This window comes from Taurulus bubalis (assembly GCF_910589615.1).
Source record: "Taurulus bubalis genome assembly, chromosome: 20".
NCBI lineage: Eukaryota > Metazoa > Chordata > Actinopteri > Perciformes > Cottidae > Taurulus > Taurulus bubalis.
Window position 1 is genome coordinate 3,262,164 of NC_136608.1, and position 21,310 is coordinate 3,283,473.

The 21,310-nt window shown below is 44.5% G+C and overlaps 1 protein-coding gene across 3 annotated transcripts in view; it reads right to left on the reverse strand.

The window, feature by feature from the left end:
- The window catches only part of kcnc2 (potassium voltage-gated channel, Shaw-related subfamily, member 2), a gene marked incomplete at both ends in the record, with an annotated part of 70,754 nt that extends 55,572 nt beyond the window's left edge, over nucleotides 1-15,182 (reverse strand). For all 3 annotated transcript variants that reach the window (XM_079236406.1, XM_079236405.1, XM_079236404.1), the window contains one exon: nucleotides 14,628-15,182. In XM_079236406.1, coding sequence (XP_079092532.1) covers nucleotides 14,628-15,182 — 555 coding nt within the window. The remainder of the gene's footprint in view (nucleotides 1-14,627) is intronic.
- Nucleotides 15,183-21,310: the final 6,128 nt, after the last annotated feature.

Consider the following 21,310-nt stretch of genomic DNA (forward strand, 5'->3'; position numbering starts at 1 on the left):
AGAGGACAGAGTTATCATGAACTGTAAAATTGAGGATAACGTCCCAAACCGCTGGACGTTTTTTCCGAAGGCATTAGAAAATAGACAACATGCTTTAACCATTGTCATGTAATCCATTTTGTAAGGCAGTAAAAAATGATTGATATGGTTCATTAGTGGAGGCCGTGTGGAGGATCACACTAAAGAGACGTTGTGTGAAGCCAGAGTGGCTGTTTCCTCGGTTATTTCAAATTCGTAATCAAATGACTGCAACCGGATCTCCAAAGGTCTCGTTATCACGATTCTTTGATGCGATGTCCTCAAGACCTCGACCTTCTCTTCTCTACTCTACGCTTTCACATCTATTGACCCAGAGGCATCTCGTCTGTCTTTCCATCAGACATCAGCTCAGAGAACTGAGGCATAATATTTATACTTCTATCTATATTCCTGGCATAAATGTGTCCAGAAAAAACACACATCGGAGCTCCAGAGTGCAGTTGCACCACAGACTGTATTGAGGAAGACTTGAAACTAGAGATTGAGACCATGAACTCATGTTTACAATGTTTACTGAGGGAATAAATCAAGAGAGAAGTAAACTCATTTTCCCATGGACTTCTATACAATCTGACTTATTTTGTAAACCAGAGTCGCCCCCTGATGGCCAGTAGAGAGAATGCAACTTTAAGACAATTCTGCATTGGCTTCCCTCTTCAGAACCGGAGGTTGCCGCCTGGGTTGCAGATGCAGCCACAAATTGTGCTACTAAACATGTGTGTGTCTGCATGTGTGTAGGGCTGCTCCTCCTCAGGCCAAATCACAGCCTTATTGGCCCCTATTGGCTATTGTCATCAGTGGAGGTTACCGCTACATCACCTGTCCCTGTAGGATGCCTCATCCAATACAGGGGCACCAGAGTCATTGAGATCCGGAGTGTTCTTTGGCAATAGAAAAATGGGTAAAAGCCTCTTTGGCCAATTGGATTAGTTCCCGTGTGGCAAACTCGGGTCACATTTGCATAAAGTTCAGTGGATTAAACTTTTGCCCCCCACATTTTGCTACACTGTGTGCTGGATTTCACACTACAGGCTATCCCATGTATGATGAATCGAATGTCTCCCTCCTCGTATGAAAAGCATCCAGGAGGAATTGGTCACGCTGGGGCTTCACCATCTACCACCGTGGATAATGATAAAGGTCTGAAATGTCCATCTGCCTTAAACAGCTTTGAGAGTCGTTGCAAACGTATAGTGAGAAGAGAGAGATTTCCTCAGGCGTGAGCCCTTTAGCCTCGTCCTTCAGAGACAGCAAACCCCTCGTGGTTCTGACAGAAGAGCGAACGCACCCAGCCGTGAACAGCCGGCTGTCTGCGAAGCTCCCGGGAAGAGGAGGGGGGCTGAGAGAGGGGAGGGCTCATCTGGGTCCCCAGGAGCCCGGATCCAGCAGAGAATTACTAATAGGATTGGTTCTGCCGGGTCGGTATCAGTGAACCATGGAAGAAGACTCAGACAGACATGGACTCCGGCGCTGCACTGCGGGGTTGGAGTCAACGCGCTTTCACTTCAGTCGGTCCACGAAGCCAATTCAACAGAACAAGAAATGAATCGTTTCTCGACAAACCATTTAGAAATGTGAGTCATAGTCTTCTGGTTTGAATGCTGGAAGCCAAGTAAAAGGGTCCACCTTTATTCATATTAAAGTCATCTTTGAACTAATCAAACTTTTAGAGTAGATCTTTTAAGGTGGCTGAAGGTTAAAGTCATTGCTTCTTTTCAGAACGGGAGTCCGCCAGTAAAAAAAGCAGCCTAATTAGATAGGACCTTTATATGGTTGTCCATATCCCCGGTCATGATGTGCACCTATTTCACAATATATGCAACATTTTCAAAAGATTCATCAATAAAGGCAACTGAAAGCCTCCTGACCACTGTGAGTCCTCCAGATCGAAGTCTTAGCTCCACATCCGAGTCCTTACTGACACTTTTGCAATGGTGCTCCTCAAATGCCATCTTATCCTTAACATCAGCTCAAACAAATCTAATGTCCGTCTCGAGTAAATTTGCAAAGCTACGCAAACAAACATTTTCCAGAGCTCCACTTCCATGTGTGACTGGCTTTTAGTGCCAGAGGGTGGAGGCAGTGCACCGACCCCGTGCACCGTTTACTTTTCTTTCCAAGAGACAATGTCCTGGGAGGTTTCTGTTACTGACTGCAGTCGATATCAGGCTGGCAGAGCCTGCATTACCATATGTCATCACCATCAGCCAGAGACACCCCTGGCAGTTCTGAAATAAGCTACATTAACAGTATTTATAACAACCTCAATATAGTTACAGTTCCATAGAAAAGAGGCTGGAGTGCTTAAGCCTGGTCCCCAAGGTACCTTGAGGAGCTGTGAATGTTGTATGTCAAATAAATGCGACAGAATCTTTTTTTCCTAAGTGGAGAAAGTAGTGCATGTGCTGAGGACTATTTTCAGCCGCAGATTAATCCACAATTGGTGGTGTTGTGAGTATTTTCCGGCAGCAGGATGGTGCATGTGGTCAAAATGAACTGCAGTGTGAAAGTTAGTGTTGATGAAGTAACATGTCACCCGGGCGCAACAGAGAGGCCCACTGAAGTGCTTTTAATGGTTCTTGGACCACAATGGAGCTCTACGGCACAGAGGAAGGAGACATATCAGGTTTTATACACACACAATACTTGTTCGTTGGATACATGCACCGTTGGACTTTTCATTGAATTTATTGCCTGTAACTAAAATGTAAAACATCAGGAGACTTGCAGTATCCTTTTAAATGAAACAGCACCAGAAACATCCAAATCCAAACGGGACACTTACCAGTACACATGTGGAGTTTAACTTGTCACTTAAATACTTATATATACATTTTATTGTTCTTCCTGCCTCTTCAGTGTTTAACAACTTGCACTTCATTATTATACATGTCAGACTTTCTTTCCCACCTTATGTTGAACATGTTGATATTTTAGACTGTTAGCACTTTCAAAGCTAGAATTACCGCCTCAAGACTAAATGCCTCCGCCAACCAGTCGCAGTTTACATCCAAGTCTGTCCAAAATGTCATCACTTCTTCCTATTAGAAAATCCTTTTGCTTTCGTGAGGTCACATTGACCTTTGACCACCGCATTATAAACAGTTCATACATGAGTCCAAGTGGACGTTAGTGCTAAATTTGAAGACGTTCCCCCAAGGTGTTCCTAGAATATAGCTTTCACTAGAATAGGACGGACATGAGGTCACAGCGACATTTGACAAACAAATTCGTATCAGTTCACCCTGGAGTCCAGATCTGAGCCCCTGAAATATAATTTTCACACGAATAGGACGGAAAACCGGAAGACCACACAAAAAACATACTGCCTTCGACTACGGCCACTGTGAAGGCATGTTTTTTTCCTAGGCTGTGAAGCACTTTAATGGTGTGTAGAGCAGCACTAAATACAGTTCAAACCGTCCGCCTGTCTCTCGCTCTGTCCACCTCCGTTTCTTGGTGCGTTGATTCAACATCCCAGGTCTCCTAATTGAGCCCTGCTTGTTCAGATGTGGCTGCATTGGACGGTGAATCCCCTTGAACGCGTTGGTCTTTGAACCAGTGGAAGTGATCGGTGGACCGAGCTGAAAGCCGGGAGGGTTGATCCGGCAGGGTGACGCAATCAGCATCACACAAAGTTACCAAGAGAACAGTGACATGCACTTCATTGCCATGCCTCGCTTTGTAGTGACAAAAAAGAATGAAAGGAGAAGAAAAAAAGACACATTTTACGGCTTCAATCGCAAACCAAAGCTGTCAAAGACTGTCATCGTTATAACGAGATGAACACTCGCTCTGTTCACATCACGCCCCGGCCGTCTCCTTGCTGGTGTGATATTATTTCTGTTTGCAGCGTGTGCTGTCACCCAAGAGCCTCCCGTGCTATACATGTGACACGTAGCTAAGATGGTGTTGAGGATACAGTAAACTCCTCTCTGACCTTTGCCTGTGAAGTCTGCAGGGCTCTGTGGGTGCGTTCCTACCAAATGGGAGTTAATCTAGACAGTGAGAAAGAGCTTCCTCAATACTTACTGGGTGGCTTAAAGGGGGAAAACAAGGTTTGAAGGCTGTGAAACTTAGTAGGTTGGATCAGTCTTCAGTTGCTAAGTGATGGGACTTTAAACCCTAGACAGACGAGGCAGACAGACAGGAATATCTTCTATTATCTTCATCAGGCTTGTGCCGATTGGTGGTCGGATCGTATATTGGCGATTGAAGGGCTGATCGCCGATTGTTTTTTTTCTATGCCGGCGTTAAGGCGAGTTGAACAACTTGCTATCGGAACTAAGATGCTATGAAAATAATTCACAGAATTTGTGCATTTAGAGATGTTTCGAGGGAGCGGCATGTTTGACGCATCTCCCTTGTCCACAGGCCTGCTCACAGAAACTTTACTGAACATATTGACTATCATTGTTTTTTTTACTTTTGAAGCTTTGATTGAAAAAAAAGCTTTGAAAATGTGTTTTTATCAAATGCTTAACGCCAACAAATATGGCTCAAAGTTGAATATTTTGTTGGATACAAACCTGTTTTTGAATTTTTTTCAATTGTATATCCACCAAAAATGTCCGAGACAAATACACTATCTCTCCATTCTTCTATTAAGAAAATTGATTCCCCAATCATTTAAGTTGATTTATTAAAATTGAAGATTAAAACTGTGGTACTGCTGTGTATTGCAGATGAACTTTGATGCTGTCTAAAGCCTCTACTTCCTGTCTAACGCCTCTACTTCCTGTCTAACACATCTACTTCCTGTCCAACGCCTCTACTTCCTGTACAACGCCTCTACTTCCTGTCTAACACCTCTACTTCCTGTCCAACGCCTCTACTTCCTGTCTAACATCTCTACTTCCTGTCTAACACCTCTACTTCCTGTCTAACACATCTACTTCCTGTCCAACGCCTCTACTTCCTGTCTAACATCGCTACTTGCTGTCTAACGCCTCTACTTCCTGTCTAACACCTCTGCTTCCTGTCCAACGCCTCTACTTCCTGTCTAACACCTCTACTTCCTGTCCAACATCTCTACTTCCTGTCTAACACCTCTACTTCCTGTCTAACACCTCTACTTCCTGTCCAACGCCTCTACTTCCTGTCTAACACTTCTACTTGCTGTCTAACGCCTCTAAAATTGATTCCTCAATCATTTAAGTTGATTTATTCAAATTGAAGATTAAAACTGTGGTACTGCTGTGTATTGCAGATGAACTTTGATGCTGTCTAAAGCCTTTGCTTCCTGTCTATCCCCTCTACTTCCTGTCTAACACCTCTACTTCCTGTCTAACGCCTCTACTTCCTGAGGAGCGAGACCCTAAAGCGCTGCAGCAACGTTCTGTGGTTTTAATGATGATAGCCCTCAAGTGTTTTCCTTTCATTTACCAACATGTAATCATATGTGCTGCTGTGTTGACTGAATGTAAAAGATAAGGAAAAAAAAACGCCACACAGGAACCTTCAAAGGGGGCGAGCAAGAAAGTGTTAAGTTAAAGAACAAGTCTGTCAGAAAGAAGACCTTTTGAACTGCTTTATCCAATGAATTGAGAATGACATGTTGTCTACCAGCTAGGCTGCCCACCCTTTCAATACATGTGAGAGAGTGACAGAGAGGAAGAGGAAGAGGAGTTAGACTATTGCAAGCAATGTTTACCGTGTGATCACTTTCATTTCTGCCGTCATTGCGTTGAGTGGGAGTTGTGATCTCTAACGAGATGAACCTCAACACATCCCTGCACCGTCTAATCTGTAGCGTTTCATTTTCTCAGTCATTCAGCATCTGTCCACCATTTTCTCCTCCACTTAAAAAACGCGTAAGCCTCTTAAAAGTCCTCCTCACTGCTCAGCGTTTCACCTCAGGAGCTCTCTTAAGGCCGAACATGCTTTGTGAATAACTTGTATCTCTTGAAGGGGTAAATTCTGAGAACATGCCATAATTCTAAGAACTTTCTCAGAAGTCCGTCCTCTCTGCACTCGGAGGCTCCGTGAATACGGCCCCTGGTCTGGTTGATTCCCCGCTGCGCTCCACACGACAGTGACTCAGCCTCAGCCGGTCGACTGGGACATTGTAGAGAAACACAAACCAGCCTGACAGTCTGATTTATTTATTACCTCTTAATGTGCGAGCGCCGGGACCGTGCAGTTGGTGCCAGAGAAAAGAACTTTCAGTCAATCCATTGTCCTTGGGAAGAGCTCAATCTTTTGGAGTGAAGTGATGAGCATTAATTATTCAGCTTTAAGCCCAAACAAAGGGGCACGTCTGTAGTGGATCACGAAGCGACATCGGGGTCCCTCCTGGCGGGCGGTGGGTGGTAGACGGGGTGGGGAGCACCTTTAGCAAGCCATTACATCCATAAATGCTGAACTCTTATCTTAACCCATTCCTAAGTGCACTTGTGACCCGTCTATCTCACCCAGTCTCCGGCAGGGACATGAGATGGACATCAGAGAACGAGACCTCTCTCCGTCTCTTTGATCCGCTCCGGCTTTGACAGCACTCCTCGGCGTCTCCACTCCGGGTGACATCTATTTTCTGTTTGCAAATTGAGCAATAAAGCTCGTCCAATTTGAGCTGACATTGAGTCAAAACCACCCACCACTTCTTCCATTTTGAGGTGACTGTCACACCGAGAACTCTTTGCTCGCACATTTCCACGACAAACGCGAAACGTTTGAGCACTTAGCACGATCTGATGACTAACCCAGCCTGGAAATTGTAGGAAGAAGGTGGATGGGGGCAAGTTAACACATGCAGCGTTCATGTCATACGCACTGTTGAATGAACACCTGTAGAAACCGGAGACCACGAGGAGCGCCGTTGCCATGGAAAGTCACACATGCACTCATGCTTCAAAATGCTTCATTCATAAGCAAAAGCATATCATGCCGACTGATCACCGGATTGCAAAACTGACCTTTCTGAGAGCAGAGACAGACTTGCTAGCTATTCCATCAAGGACCAAGAGATTTCTAAAGCAATGGTTACCCACAATCCATTACTCTTTTATCCCTCCTGAGCCTCTCCTTTTTAAATGGAACACAATGATTTGAGTGTTTATAACCATCTTCACGTCTGCTGGTGGTGGACGCTCACTACATCGTCATGTCAGTCAGTACAATAGAATAAAGTGCAATAGTGATGACACTACATTGTGTACTGTTCACTAAAGTTGGCTTGGACTGCAATTTACAGCGGCGGCTCAACCGAGCAGCAGTGTTGCAGTCAGTTAATTCATGATTTATTACTACCTGGGTCATATTTTCACAGTTTTCTGCGTTATCGGAGTGGTGAGGATCAGACAAGCAAACTCTGGAGGGGAAACCAAAAGTGAGCACACAGAAAATGTCGTTAATAATAAACGCAATATCAAGAGAAAATACCACTATGGAGTTTGAATATTCTGTTTTTTTTAAAGACGCATTACATAATTTGCGTTCGAGGACACGTGACGTCGTGTCCGGACTTGTGCTGACTTTTTGTCGGACGGCCGCCGTCATTAAGGTTGCTCTTGAATTATTCATCGTTCGGCTTGAACGTTATATTTAATTCTCAACTAATCAAAGCGGTGCTGCGTTCATTTCACCAGAAGCAAACAGCTGCCAACTGATGCTCTTTTCTTCACATTTAAATATGGTTTCTTTTATATTTGTGCGTTTTTTTTACAATTCGAATTGTTGGACAGCCTGCAGTTTTGATGTGAATCTCTTATCAACGTGATCTGTGAGTACAGTATATTGGGAAGATACTCTTGTCATATAATCAATGCTTGGCAAGTGTTAATATGCAACTTGAAAAGATTAAACCTATGGTGTTTCTTCAAATAACCTTTTATAAAGTGATGATAAAATGTTAATTTTGACTCTGTACATGGGTGAGGCTGATAAAAAAAGGAGAAGTAACACAGGAAAAAGCGGGGTTTAAAAAAGCCCAGTGCTTCAGCTCCACAGAAACGAGGGGGGTCCGAGTTGAAATTTGGAACAGAATAATACGTTTTAGGTGAGTGGCATTTGAGCGAGTAAGGTGAATAGAATAAGTTGAATGAATTAGTTTGTCTCCGCACTTTCAGTAGAGCCTCCGTTCTCTTATCTTCTCGGTTTTCTTCTAAGTACTTTCGAGTTGCATTTGTAACTTGTACATCCTTTTCTATCTTTGGTGAAATAAATATGGATTGATATCGAAGTTTAAATCAAGTCCGCGCGTCCGTAGCCATTCTTTGATCTCCTTCAATTCTTGGCATCGAGCCACCAGAGAGCCAGAGGCAGAGCTTCACGTGGACCCGCCCCGGCAGCCCCCGAGGTGAGTCTGAGGTTAATCCATCACGGCTACACATACTGATAAAGATACAGGACACACTTACATAACAGACACACATTTGTTGTAATTAATTAGAGAGAGAGTTACGGTGACTGCTTGACCTCTGACTGTCCGCTGGACACCGCTGGGTGTCTACGGGTAGAGAGTGTGTTTAATAAGTATTAAATCCCCTTGCAAGAGTTTGTCATAAATGTATTAATTGTTGGTAGTTTGATAGCAGCCGAGCCAAAAGCATAAGATAACCCAGGTAGTCCCTCTCTGGAGAACCGGGCCGTGTGTGACGGTCGGATCTCGTGTTGCTTGGTGACTTATTTTACTGTTCAGTTGTTTCGTGTTTGTGAGGTTTTCGGGAAAACACTTCCTAGTTTAGCACCAGGTCATATTCCTCCGCGGAGGTTCTGCTCGGATTTGAGCTTTTTTCTCTCTCTCTCTTATCATTGTTGTATTGAGAGGCTACACGGATTAAACACAGTATGTTGGCGATCGTGTGCTTGATTGACAGGTGTTTCTGCCATGGTGGTTGCTGCTCTTCTTTGTACCACTCAAGTTCCTCACAGGCGTTCTCCCCTCTGACCACATTTGGATTTTGTAGCTAAAGAAACTTCCAAGAGCACCCACATGGAAAATTCAAAACTTCCCCTTCCCCATAAAATGTGTGGGCGATGTCTCAGATGTTACATCCTTCTGCAGTCAATGTGCTGGAGAAACTACCCAAAGAGCACTGTCGGTGAAGAACACGTTGCTGACGGCCGATAAACGTGCAAACTGCAGTGCATGAACACCACGGCGATGGACGCTTAGCAACCAATACACCACCAAATGCTGAAGAAGAAAAAAGCGGCAGACTCCTCACATCACACCTTCAACAAGCAAACGTGTGAATGTGAAAGTCTTCCTCGTACTCGCAGCACAGGAGGATGATTGGCGGGCAGATTAACGCGGCTGTCAGCAGCCACAAACATGCCCAGCGGCGCGCCGTCACCGCCCACGCTCCGGCAGCCATTTGCCCTTCTCTCATAGCCGGCGTCAGGTCTGCCGATGTTTACGCGTCAGCCTGTATTCACTCAGCGAGGCCGGCTGGCAGCAGCGGGTCGGCCTCGCTTCCTCCTACAGCATCACACTCTGATTCCACCGGGCCTCCTGGTGAGGCCCTTGTACACCTGTAGCTCGTTGGACAAGAACAAAAAGTACCACGTATCACCTCTGACAGCAGTAGAAAGAAAAAGATGCATTTAAAGAGGCATGCACACATCGGGTTGGTTGTGTGAGCGACGCTCCGACACCCACTCTTACTTTTTGCTTGCACGCAAGGGGTTACTGATAATAACAATAAGGGTTCACGATCGGGCAGGTTTCTGAAATCAATCAGTTTCGCAGACCCGGACGGATCTGAATGAAAAGCAGGCCGTGGTGATGAGCGATGATGTTGCCATGACAACAGGCAGGCTGAGCGTGCAGCCTGGCTGCGGTGTCTTCAGGCGTGCGGCAGGCGGCACCCAGACGGTTTGGGTTTTTAACCTCCTAAAGTGGAAGAAAGCAAGCTGCAGTCTCAGATGGGTTCATGGGAGGATGGGGGTGGGTGGGGGGGATGCGTGGGTGAGTGATGGTGAGGTGTGTGTGTTGGGGGGGGAAGTCAGGCATCGGCTAAACCTCTGCTTCAGAGCGCAGACATGGAATATGACAACGGTGGTGTTGTTTTGCATTTTTTTGTTACCATCCCAATCCAGCAATGGCCAACTACAGAGACGTGAAGAGGAACAAACACACAGATTAACACATTGGAGAACACATACATCGACACACACAGACATACACTAGGCCTGTAGTCTCAGGCCTAGTAAAAGAAAGAAAAAAAACACAATCATGGAAACAGGAAAATCAACCAGAAGCTCTTTCTATCTCACGCAGACTAGTGAACACACACCGACAGCCGCTGTTAAAAACACACTGCATGCAGATTAAAGAGGCAGCACCGAGAGCGGAGAGAGAACAGGAAGGCTACAACAATAGAAACAGCGTGGGGAGCCCAGTGGAAGAAGAAGAAGAAGAAGAAGAAGAAGAAGAAGAAGAAGAAGAAGAAGAAGAAGAAGAAGAAGAAGAAGAAGAAGAAGAAGAAGAAGAAGAAGAAGAAGAGCTGCTACCGCTGACTGCTGGCACATGAACACTGGAGAACCAGCTGGTGGAAAGAGGGACCGGTCAGACTTTTGGGGGTTTTCAGTTTACCTGGAGAAACAGACCCATGAAAGGCTGATCCGGCACAGAGGAAGTGGTCTGATGTCAGTTATTATGCTGTTAATGAAGTTAATGAATTGTTATGTTAGTTCAAACTTATTGTAATTACCATGATCAAGCGAGACTTTGATAGACAGCGGTGGTTTCGTATTTATATTACTGTATATAGTGGACAAGAAGACTGGATAGAGCTGGCCAACCGTATTTCAAGCTGGCACAAAAGATGTCTTGAGTGCATGTCGTGGTTTATAACGACTCAGAGCCTTTCTGCTAATGGCGATCGATTGTCTGCTGTTAAGGAGCACCATTACAGTTAATACGGTCCCATCTGTGGCGCCGGGGTCAAAGGTGAAGCGTGTCAGAGCGCTGAGTTGCAAGGCTGAAATCACACCTATCATTTTCATGTTAGGTTAATTCACTCTTTACGAAAGCCTTGGGTGGTCTTTAACCCTTTAAGCACCCTGGAACTAATTTGCTCCAGAGTTTTTTTTATTTTTCCCAGTGTTTGAGTCATTGTAGGAACTCCACATTAATTCCAATACTTGTGTTCATTGTATGTATTTGTACAGCAAAATCTTGGGAAAAAAATGTATATCTGCAAAAAAAATCACTTTAAAAAGATATTTTGATCATAACTATGAACATCCAGCACGATATGAGCAAGATTTCCCAAAAATGCCTCCTCGAGCGGTCACCGAGTTTTTCAAACTGTATTACTGTATTATTATTAATACAGCTTTCACACCACAATGTGTCTGGAAGTTGCATTAAAAAGGGTTAACCAAAAGCCAGCTGGCCTCCGGGACACCAAACTGAGGCCTGACGCGAGTTCAGGTGGACCGCCAACAGCCATCGGGGGAACGCGGCCCAGGCGCAGGCATCGGCGCTCTGGAGGCACTTCCAGAAAACAGATGCTGCCGTCTGCGCGGTGTTGGTGCCGTCATTCCTCTGTGTGCGTACTGGGTGGGTGGCGGCTGACAGATGTATGCGCGTTGTAAACACGAGCGCTCTGCTCCAACCGCTCCCTCAGGCCAGTGAGGCGTCGCTGAAACTAACTCAATATTTACATCCCCGCTAGCTCCTCCATCTGCAGGGCGATCGGCGGGAAAAACGTTGAACAAGAAATGACCAATGACATTTGGTGGAAGAGCACGAGGGACGACGGACTGAGAGAATGTTCGTGGTCATCTCCAGTTTCCAATATGTCAAGCTGTGGCTGCGAAGCAAACCCAATGTAATGTTAATGTAACCTCAAATCTGGCTTAATGGACGGTATCTCGGTGTAATATTACACTCTGAAGGTATCTCCTTGCTAATATACACGGATGGGTCTGAATCTAAAATTGATTGAAGGCTATTACGAAAGCTGCATTTTCTGTACGTGTTTTTTAAACAGCTGCCATAACTACGATCGACCGCCAGCCACTCGGCTGAGTCGCCCGTTGACACGATCAGACACTTTGCACATGTTCTGATTGTGATGCCGTTTACTTTGTGTGTAATATTTCACAACAACGCCGCAGTTGAGGTGAGTTCAGCCCACTAACATTAGCCACGCTATCTAAGCAGTGATAACTTAGCCGAGGTTACTTCACCATGTTTAACGTTAAGCAACCAAGAAGTGGAAGCCGTGGATAACGGCTAGCCTTGCTCTGTCCAAAAGGTCAATTAGCTCGATAATTAACAATGCACAACACATTTGCAATGTTGGCAACATCCAAGACCTCTTGTAGATCCGCCAGTTTCCAGTGTGTATGCTAAGCTAAGCTACGCTAACGGTATCTTTATGTAGCTACATAGTTATTGGACAGATATTAGAGTGGTAAGGATTTGTCGCCTAACTCTCAGCAAGAAAGAGAATACCTTTATACCCATTGCTCAAAACGTAGAACTATTCCTTTAAATGCTGTTCTGGAGGCTTCTGAAATGACAAATTATTAGAAATATTTGAAGCATGGCAAAGAAGAAATGCTTTGCTTTTTGCCATCAAATCAAATCAAATATGTAAAGAATATTTCTGCACAATATCAGTCACACAAAAAATAGAGACGAAAATACCCAGTTTGTAAAATTGACCCTCAAAGGGGTAAAACTACATTAGTGTACAGCAGGAAGCAGCTGCACTGCCCTCTAGGGGCTGATATTTTCAGACAATGTCGCCTCTGGCCTCACCCCAATCATGATGTCACAGCAAGTACTTTGACAGCAGATATAACACATTAGAGAGTTTTCTTTCTTTTAGTTACTTAGTGTTTGATTCTTTTTTTAAAGCAGTCAAACCTGCATTATCTAAAAGGTGCAAGATCTGAGATTGGGAGCATTTCTTTTGCCTCTAAACGGCTCTCAACGTCGACTGCGAGCTCAGAGCAATAAGCTAAATGCTGAAAGCGCTAACAGTGCAAACTACGACAAAAGTGCTGACATGCACTCGTGCACAAAACCCAATGTTAATAAAGCAAGGAGACGGTCTGATAACCGGACACAGGGAGGGAGGGTAGACATTACTCCACTGTATCTTTACAACAGGTGTTTGCTGCTACATCAATGCTCCCGTTCAACATTTCAGCTTCACCAGTAGACGTTAGCTACAATGGCCTGCTGCCTGTGACGTCATGAGGATGTGTGTTGCTGTTTTGCATTAATTTCTATTCACACAACATGACATCGCAGCCGGCAGTCGCTCCTGAAACACATCAGGGATCGATTTGCCATCCATTACCCAGAATTCAGCAGCAGCCTGAGGCGAGTCTAGCGGAGCCCCTGTCCTCCCCTTATAGTGGGGGGTCTCAAATGAAAAGGGGATTTGTCTTCAGGGACAACTGTTGCAGACGATCTTTGATACGCTGATATTAATCAACACGCTTGATTTCAAGTATTCGAAAACAACTGATGAACAACTGATGAATTATTTATAATATCAGAGAATAACTCATTGTTTTCAAACTCAGTTTGCGCTCCATCCAGATCAAACCTCAAAACTTCAACTTGTTGTTTTCAACACACTGGACCATTGAGCCCGAGGGTGAAAAAACAAATGATGATGAAAAAGGTGTGTCAGAAGATGCCACATGTGGTTTATAAGCGACCATCCCTCTTATTCCCAGCGTGAGACTCTGCTCTCTTTTTGGTCCCACACATCATTCACGCTGATCAGACATCGAACATCTCTGAATGAGACACGAGGAAAAGTAACACCGACTGAGACTGTTGAAGTGACATTTCTAGAGCTGGAGCCCAATAAACCAAACCACAGCAGAGTAACACGGATATAGGATGCAGGACTAAAATAAACAGCATCATAGTGCAACACATGTGGGCTATAGACTCTGTTTGGCACAGCCTCCACACCTAAAATACACTGCAGCTATCAATATGCATCCTGACTGTTAACACCTTGTTTGCTTTTATGACAAGCCGGAATAAAATCTGCTTTATTATTATTTATTTTTTAATTAATGATAATTGCACCTGTTCCCAATCAGGCTGTAGTGTGATCTTGAAATGAGTCTAAATAAAGCTGATTACTTCAGTAGACTCCTTTAAATCCAGATTGAAGACTTTTCTGTTTGCTGTTGCCTTTAATTGAACCAGATTCAATTTCTGCATCTCACTACTGCATTTTATTTCTTAAACTGCACTGCAACTTTCATTCAATTTGTATTTTTTTATTTAGCTTTTTGACTGTTTAAATGTTTTCTTAACTGTTTTTAAATTATGTTTCCTCTGCGTTATGTTTTAATGCTTTTATGTGAATCGCCTATTTGTTGAAATGTGCTCTACAAATAAACTTGCCTTGTATCAGCATCATTCATACACCATGAATGGCTGCAAAGAGATACCCCTTGCAAAAACACATTTTTTTTCTTTATTTATGAGGAAAATAAGTTTTTGACACTTTATACCAAATTAAAAACGAGTTTCTTCCCCATGTCTGGGAGATGTGTGGCTAAACTAACTAAAAAGAGCTCTGCTGAATGAAGAGCTGTACGCGGGTCCCGGTGCGCGCGCGGACCCCAGACGCCGCGCCGCGCTGCGCCCTTACCCGCGCCGCCCTGGAGGAGTACGGGTCCTCGAATAGATTCCAGATCACCGGCTGCCACTTCCTCCACAGGCCGGCGTTGCCGTCGGCGGCCACGTCCTCGATGCCGAGCCTCTTGGCCACCTCGTCGTCGTCCTCCCCGTTGTCCACGTTGAGCTCGAACACGTCCAGCGCCTCCTCCGCGTCCCGGTGCTGCCGGTAAGTCATCCAGCAGCACGGCTCCACGTCCGTCTCGTCGATGCCCCAGAAGGAGAGCTCCTCCTCGAACAGCGGCCCGCACACATCCGCCGGGCAGTGCAGCTTCCCGGTGCGGTAGTAGTTGAGCACGTAGGCGAAGACGCCCGGGTGGCGGTCGAAGAAGTACTCGTTGGTCCGCGCGTTGTACTCGATGAAGCCGGGCACCTGTTGCAGCTGATCCAGCACGGAGTCGATGTCCGAGTCGGAGGCGAGCAGTGCCAGGCGCGTCCCCGGCAGGGTCTTCAGGGTGCTTTTGTAGGTTTCGTGCCTGGTGCCCCCGACGTTGAGGATTATCCTCTCGTTGTCGTCAAACTTGCCCATCGCTCTGTATCAGACATGGCTTGATGGAAAGCGGGGGAAGTTGGCAGAGTGCAGTCCGGAGGCGCGCACACACCCACAGTCCTGTTCGGAGAGGCTCCGGGATCCCGCGATCTCACTCCTCCGACGCTTTTGTGTGTGTGTGTGTGTGTGTGTGTGTGTGTGTGTGTGTGTGTGTGTGTGTGTGTGTGTGTGTGTGTGTGGCTATTTGGGGGGGCCGAGGAGGACGTCCATCGTCTGCGGAGGGGAAAGGGTGGAGGTATAGGCGGAGGTCGTCGCGTTGTGGAGCCTCTACGGAGTGGTGAGGGGTTTCAACCGGTGGCTCCGACCATGACTGCGCCGCTCCGCCGTTAGCGCGTCCCTCTCCAAAAGACGCACAGCCGCTCACAGCGTCGAGCTCGTTACTCGACGAGCAGAGTAACGCGACGCCAGAGGACCAGGCGCTTCCGTTACACGTATTGTTCTGCTTTCAGTTGTTTCGGGTGTCTCTCTTGCCGTAAGGGGAGGAGAAGCTGGCTTCGGGGAAAACGAATCAGAGCTCATCTCCTTGTCTCAGAGAGGCAGCATCAGCATCCCGGGGAAGGAGGAAGACTCTTCTCGTGTTGAGATGATCAGCAAACTCACTTTGGGTGCTGAGAGATTATCACATTTTAAACTGAACACATCATTGTTATAGAATGACATACTGAGGGTTCACAGATGAACTATTTGTTTTACTTTTTTTGATTTATCATCCTTCAACAGGTCGCTTTAAGACAGCATTGCCTTTTATTGTTTTCATCCTCTGACTGTTCCGGTGGGTTATGATGACCTTTACTGGTAATCTATTACCTCTTCATTCATTCTCATGGAGGCTTGTGGGGTTTAACACACACACACACACACACACACACACACACACACACACACACACACACACACACACACACACACACACACACACGTGTGTTTAAGAGGAGAGGAAGTCAGTGTTCCCCCTCGAAGACAGAATGAGGGAACAGCACTGCCTTGTGTTTGAGCGTTAACATCCTCAACATGTGTCTTTCATCCTGCAGCATCATGGTGCATGTGACCTGTGCTCCTCTGACTATCCATCCATAGAGGTGGAGTAGAGCTGAGGCGGTTTATTGATCAGGCAGTAGAGTAAAAGGATCCCGGCTATTGTTTTGATAATAAATAAATATAGGTTGTCTCTCAACAACAACATACACACACACACACACACACACACACACACACACACACACACACACACACACACACACACACACAAACACTGTAGCAGCAAATATGGATCAAATGTCCTGAAAAAAAAGTAATGAAAGCCATGACAAGCAATGTCAGAACTTGACCAACAGTAATATACATAGATAGATAGATAGATAGACAGATAGATAGATAGATAGATAGATAGATAGATAGATAGATAGATAGATAGATAGATAGATAGATAGATTTGTACTTTATTCATCCCCATGGGGACATTTGTTTGTGGCAGCAGCAAGCTAAGTTGCATAGAAGACACAAACATATTAGGTATGCAAAATACACAATATATATACAAAATAGCAGAGCGTATTATATTTAAGAGAATAAAGAAAGTGCAAAAATGCAAAGTATATGCAGTGTATAAAAGTGTATATAAGTATATACAGTGAAATAGAAGTAGTGACTTATTATAACGTCTTATAGCAGAGGGCAGGATATAATGGAATGTCACAGGAATAAGTGAAAGTCAAAACAAAAATGAAAGTCAACTTATTTTCTTCATTTCATATTTAATTTGAACCCCCTTTCTTGAATGCAGAAATGTCGTAGATCATGCGAGACAAAGGGGGCGCTCCATTCGACAAGAAGAGACGCGATGGCCGCTTGGCCTGCGCCGCTCGCTGGTGAACGGTTACGTTAATTTCCCACTGGTGGGGATTTTAGTTCAATGCATCTATCTGTGCCTCATAACACGTCAACATGCATCATTGGGTTTCATTACACTTCCAGGAATAACAAAACCAAAACCTGGTCCACACAAAAGGAGGCGGTGGAGGGAGCTGCTGCGCCTCAGTGCGCCGCCACGGAGGCTCCAGCGGAGCAGGAGGAAACGTGTCGGGTTATAAAAGGCCACGCCGTGCACCTGCACACATCTGCTCTCTGATACCAGGCAGCTGGCAGCCAGCGCTCTGAACCAACACAATGTCCCATTAATACCAATGCTTATAGAAATAATGGTAAGGGAGCCCACAGTAATACTGCTATAGAGGCTGGCAGTTCCTTAGCTGGAGCAATAGCGTATAGTAGAGGTTGTAGTGGAAGGAGAGGTATGCCATCATTCTAAACAGCTTCATTAACTTCATCATTTTAGTTGCTAACTGATGAAGTTACACACGGGGTTCTCACGTTAGGTTACGTTATCTCTCTCTCTTTATCCTCCCAACACAGATATGAGACTTGATGCCAGTTCACAAATGTGACAGAGAGAGAGAAATGCTAAAAAAGCGACTACATCTGTCTCTCAGCAGTGCACGAGGAGGAAAGAGTGACATCTCACGAGGAGACGCAGCAGGCAGCCCGTCTGTAATTACATGCATCGTTATTCCCTGATGTCAGGCCGCTTTGTAAAACCACGACCTCAATTACTCGTCTCCATCCAATCTGCCGGGAATCTTTTATTTCTGGCTTTAAAGATGAATCTCAATGAATAATAAAAAAAAAAAAACAGTTGGTTGGACTCGGGATGGGCGACGCTGACATAGCTTGGTCCAAATTATAATGGCTCCCCAGCATTTTAAACTGGATTAATTGGGCCTTAACTAGCCACGGAATTTGGTCAAAATGCCTGTAGGGATAAAGTAAATTAAAATGAATTGGTCAGAAAAGTCATTAGCCGATATATGGAACCTCGTCTGAGAGATTGTTTCAACATGTTGAGCCGCTTCTCTTGTTATAGTGTTTATACTGTAAGTCTAGCTTTGAGACAGAGAGCCCTGAGGGCAGCAAGAGTGACCAGTTAACAGACAGAGGTGTGTTTACTGGTTTCTATCGGCGACAGTGAAACATAATGGAGACCAGCAGCAGCTGACACGTCTTTGATCAGTTCAACGTGAAACAGTGGCAGCGTGCAGAGCTGCTTAAATGCTGCACCACCTTGTGCTGGTTGTGAAGCATGTATTACTTTACTAAAGAAAAAAGAATAATAATAAAGAATAGCAGGGGTACACCACCAGTATTTATAAAAACTGGCAAATTACTCGTTCATTAATGAATGTGCAAAATCAATACCAATGAATACCAGTGTGAAATATCAACACGTCATATTTCTTATATGTGCAATAATGTGAACACAACCCTTCAGACCAATTATATCCTATTTTAGTTGTATAATTGTATTTATTATACCTGTACTGTTTGATTACTTTTTCTTTTACTTTACTGATGTCTCCTGTTGTTGCACTATCCACTTTGCTAGTGAGACTAATAAAATATATGATTGTCTTATCTAATATACAGTGCTGGAGTTGCTGCACTGTGTGTATATTTTTGACCCATTAGATGTAGTCATACTTGCAGACTCTATACTTACATTGTCCAATCAATCAACAATATGTCCAGTACTTAGTAAACTGCAGTTATCTTTGAGTGGATTGGCTTAGAGTCTGTGGTCTATAAGGAGTAGAGTAGTACGGTCAGCAATGCAGCCGACCTGATGAGTCCCTGACATCACTGATGCTTTCAATGTTTCCGAACAGGGTCGAGCTTACAGGAAATATCACGGACCACCGGTCCATTTGGGTCAAACACTATGAAAAAGCTGCTGAACTTTGAAATTGGGAATATTTGAATGTTCTACTAACGAGCCGTCCATCACAGGTGGTGAAGCTTTGGGGACTACGGTGGGTGCAGACGGCCCTGCCTATAAACAGCCATCCTTGACCAACACAGGAAGTGAATAGCATTCATTCCTCCCTGTAATATCTTCACTAAAAATAGAGACTGCTGATCTTTATCGGGAACTGGAGAGTGAAAAAAAGAAAAGTCATGGTCCTTGGCCGGTACATTTTCCCATAGAGCCACAGGATCCGCCCCAGAGGGAGACGGCTGGTTGGCTGGTTCAAATTCAGGTTCAAATTCAGGTTCACAAGTGCATCAATCCGAAATGCAAGAACGGAGCATGATGTGATTATGTTCAATGTTTCGCAAGTTTAGGGTTTCGTGAAAAGAAAAAGCACGTTGCAGTGACTTGTTCTATTGAACAGGAACAAAATGGTGCTCAAAATGAATAGATAATCTAGGCCAGAGTAAGGGCAAGAAGCTGGAACTGATTAAAAATGCATTTTGGTCAATAGAATTACTAGTTAATGATTGTATCCTAGTTTGAAAATCTGCGGAATTAATGAGAAGATGATTAACACGGTTGAAATGTGTTTCCTTGGCCGTGTCAGAGGGAGGCAGGCAGAGTGCTGTGCCCTTTCAGTCTGAACTTTCTGCACAGACTGTCTGCTGGGTTTATATCTGATGAAGCACAATACCTCCGCCTCCCTCCCAGAGGCCTGACAGCACAATCCTGCGGACATGGAACACATCCGGGGAGCAAAAGGACAGCTCACTGTCTGAAACTTAAAATATATTTTAAACGCCCCTTAAAATAATGACAAAATCATTAGAAACGCTCACATGCTGAGATCTTATTTCTGTAACGTATAGAAGGCAACGTGGCCCTGTGTGCTGTCTTAAATACCTTTGAGGGAATACTGACATGTGTCCTACAAATGAGTACAGAAAGATGGACGTTGCACTTCCAGTTATGATGCATTTCACATAATTAAATGTTTGTTTAAAAGGGCTTTCCAGTGTTTTAGTCTTGTAATTCCATACATCAGGGAGACTCATATGGGTAACATCAAAGAAAGGTCGAGGCAGCAGAGGTCCAGATGTCCTGACTTTTAGTCCTTGGTATGGGGCAGGCCCACCAAAAAACACTCAATCCTACATTTACCACAATGCAATGGAATCTTTTCTCTAGACTCTCCGTGCCAGGTAAAGCCCACCAGAAGAGTGCCGGGCTTTGAAGCAAATTTTACAGTGATCAAACGGTGGAGTTACAATTCTCGGATCGGTCACGGCTCCCCAAAACAATTCCCCCCATAGACTTACAGCACATTGAGAAAGAGACGTCTCATATGTCAACGGATATTTTTTCATTTTTTTTGGAGGTGAAGCAACTTCCAAGTATGAACAGTAGAATAGCACTTATTGATATATATCACTGGGTCTTAAAAGTTGTAAAATGCAGAATGGAAACAAAGAAATCTGCTCTCATGATACAAGTCGTCAAAGACTGAGATGAGTTTGAGTTCCTCAAAGAACCAGCGTAGTTAGATCCATGTAGTCTGACACATTTTTCATACGTGTCTTATGGACCCTGTTTTCTACCAAAACTCTTCTCTAATTGACCCTGCTTTATTCCCCAACATTTAAATCTAAATTGCCCTGATTGAACATAACCATGACCGTTTGGGGGATAAAATTGGGTATGAGTCCATAAGCAATTACTGCAGTTAATATTACAGTCATCAGACTGATCAAAGAGCACGTAATCTGCGTCAATTGGCGTGTATAGCGCTACTGAGCTCCCTTTAAACATGTCTGTCATTACACATAAAAACACTTTGTAAACGCTTTACACCCTTGAGAATGTTTTTTTATGGTGTGATTAGAAGTCCACTTTTGCCCCGGAGGGAGTGGTGGAGAGAATTAGGGTGTTTTTGCAGCTCATGCAGGCTCTGCTGCAAACACATTTAGCTCCGGTCCCAAGCACGGTGTACGATTTTAAAAAACACATTACCCTGCTAACCACAAGCCCTTGGATGGAATTAGGTAGAAGTCCCAGTGGAAGACAATTGAACTGATTAAATGTTGCTTTTCTAATTGAGAGAGCCAAGCTAATTTGCGATGAATCCCAGATCGTTTCCACAGCTGCACGAGGGAAAGTAATTAATAAACTCTGTATGTCTAATTATAAGTTATGATTAGAGTGGGGGGTTATACTTTGAAGAAGCTCTAGAAAATATTTACATTTTGTTGGAATTAATAGGGAGGGGAACTTTGCTTTGGTTTGATATTGATTGCACGCCATC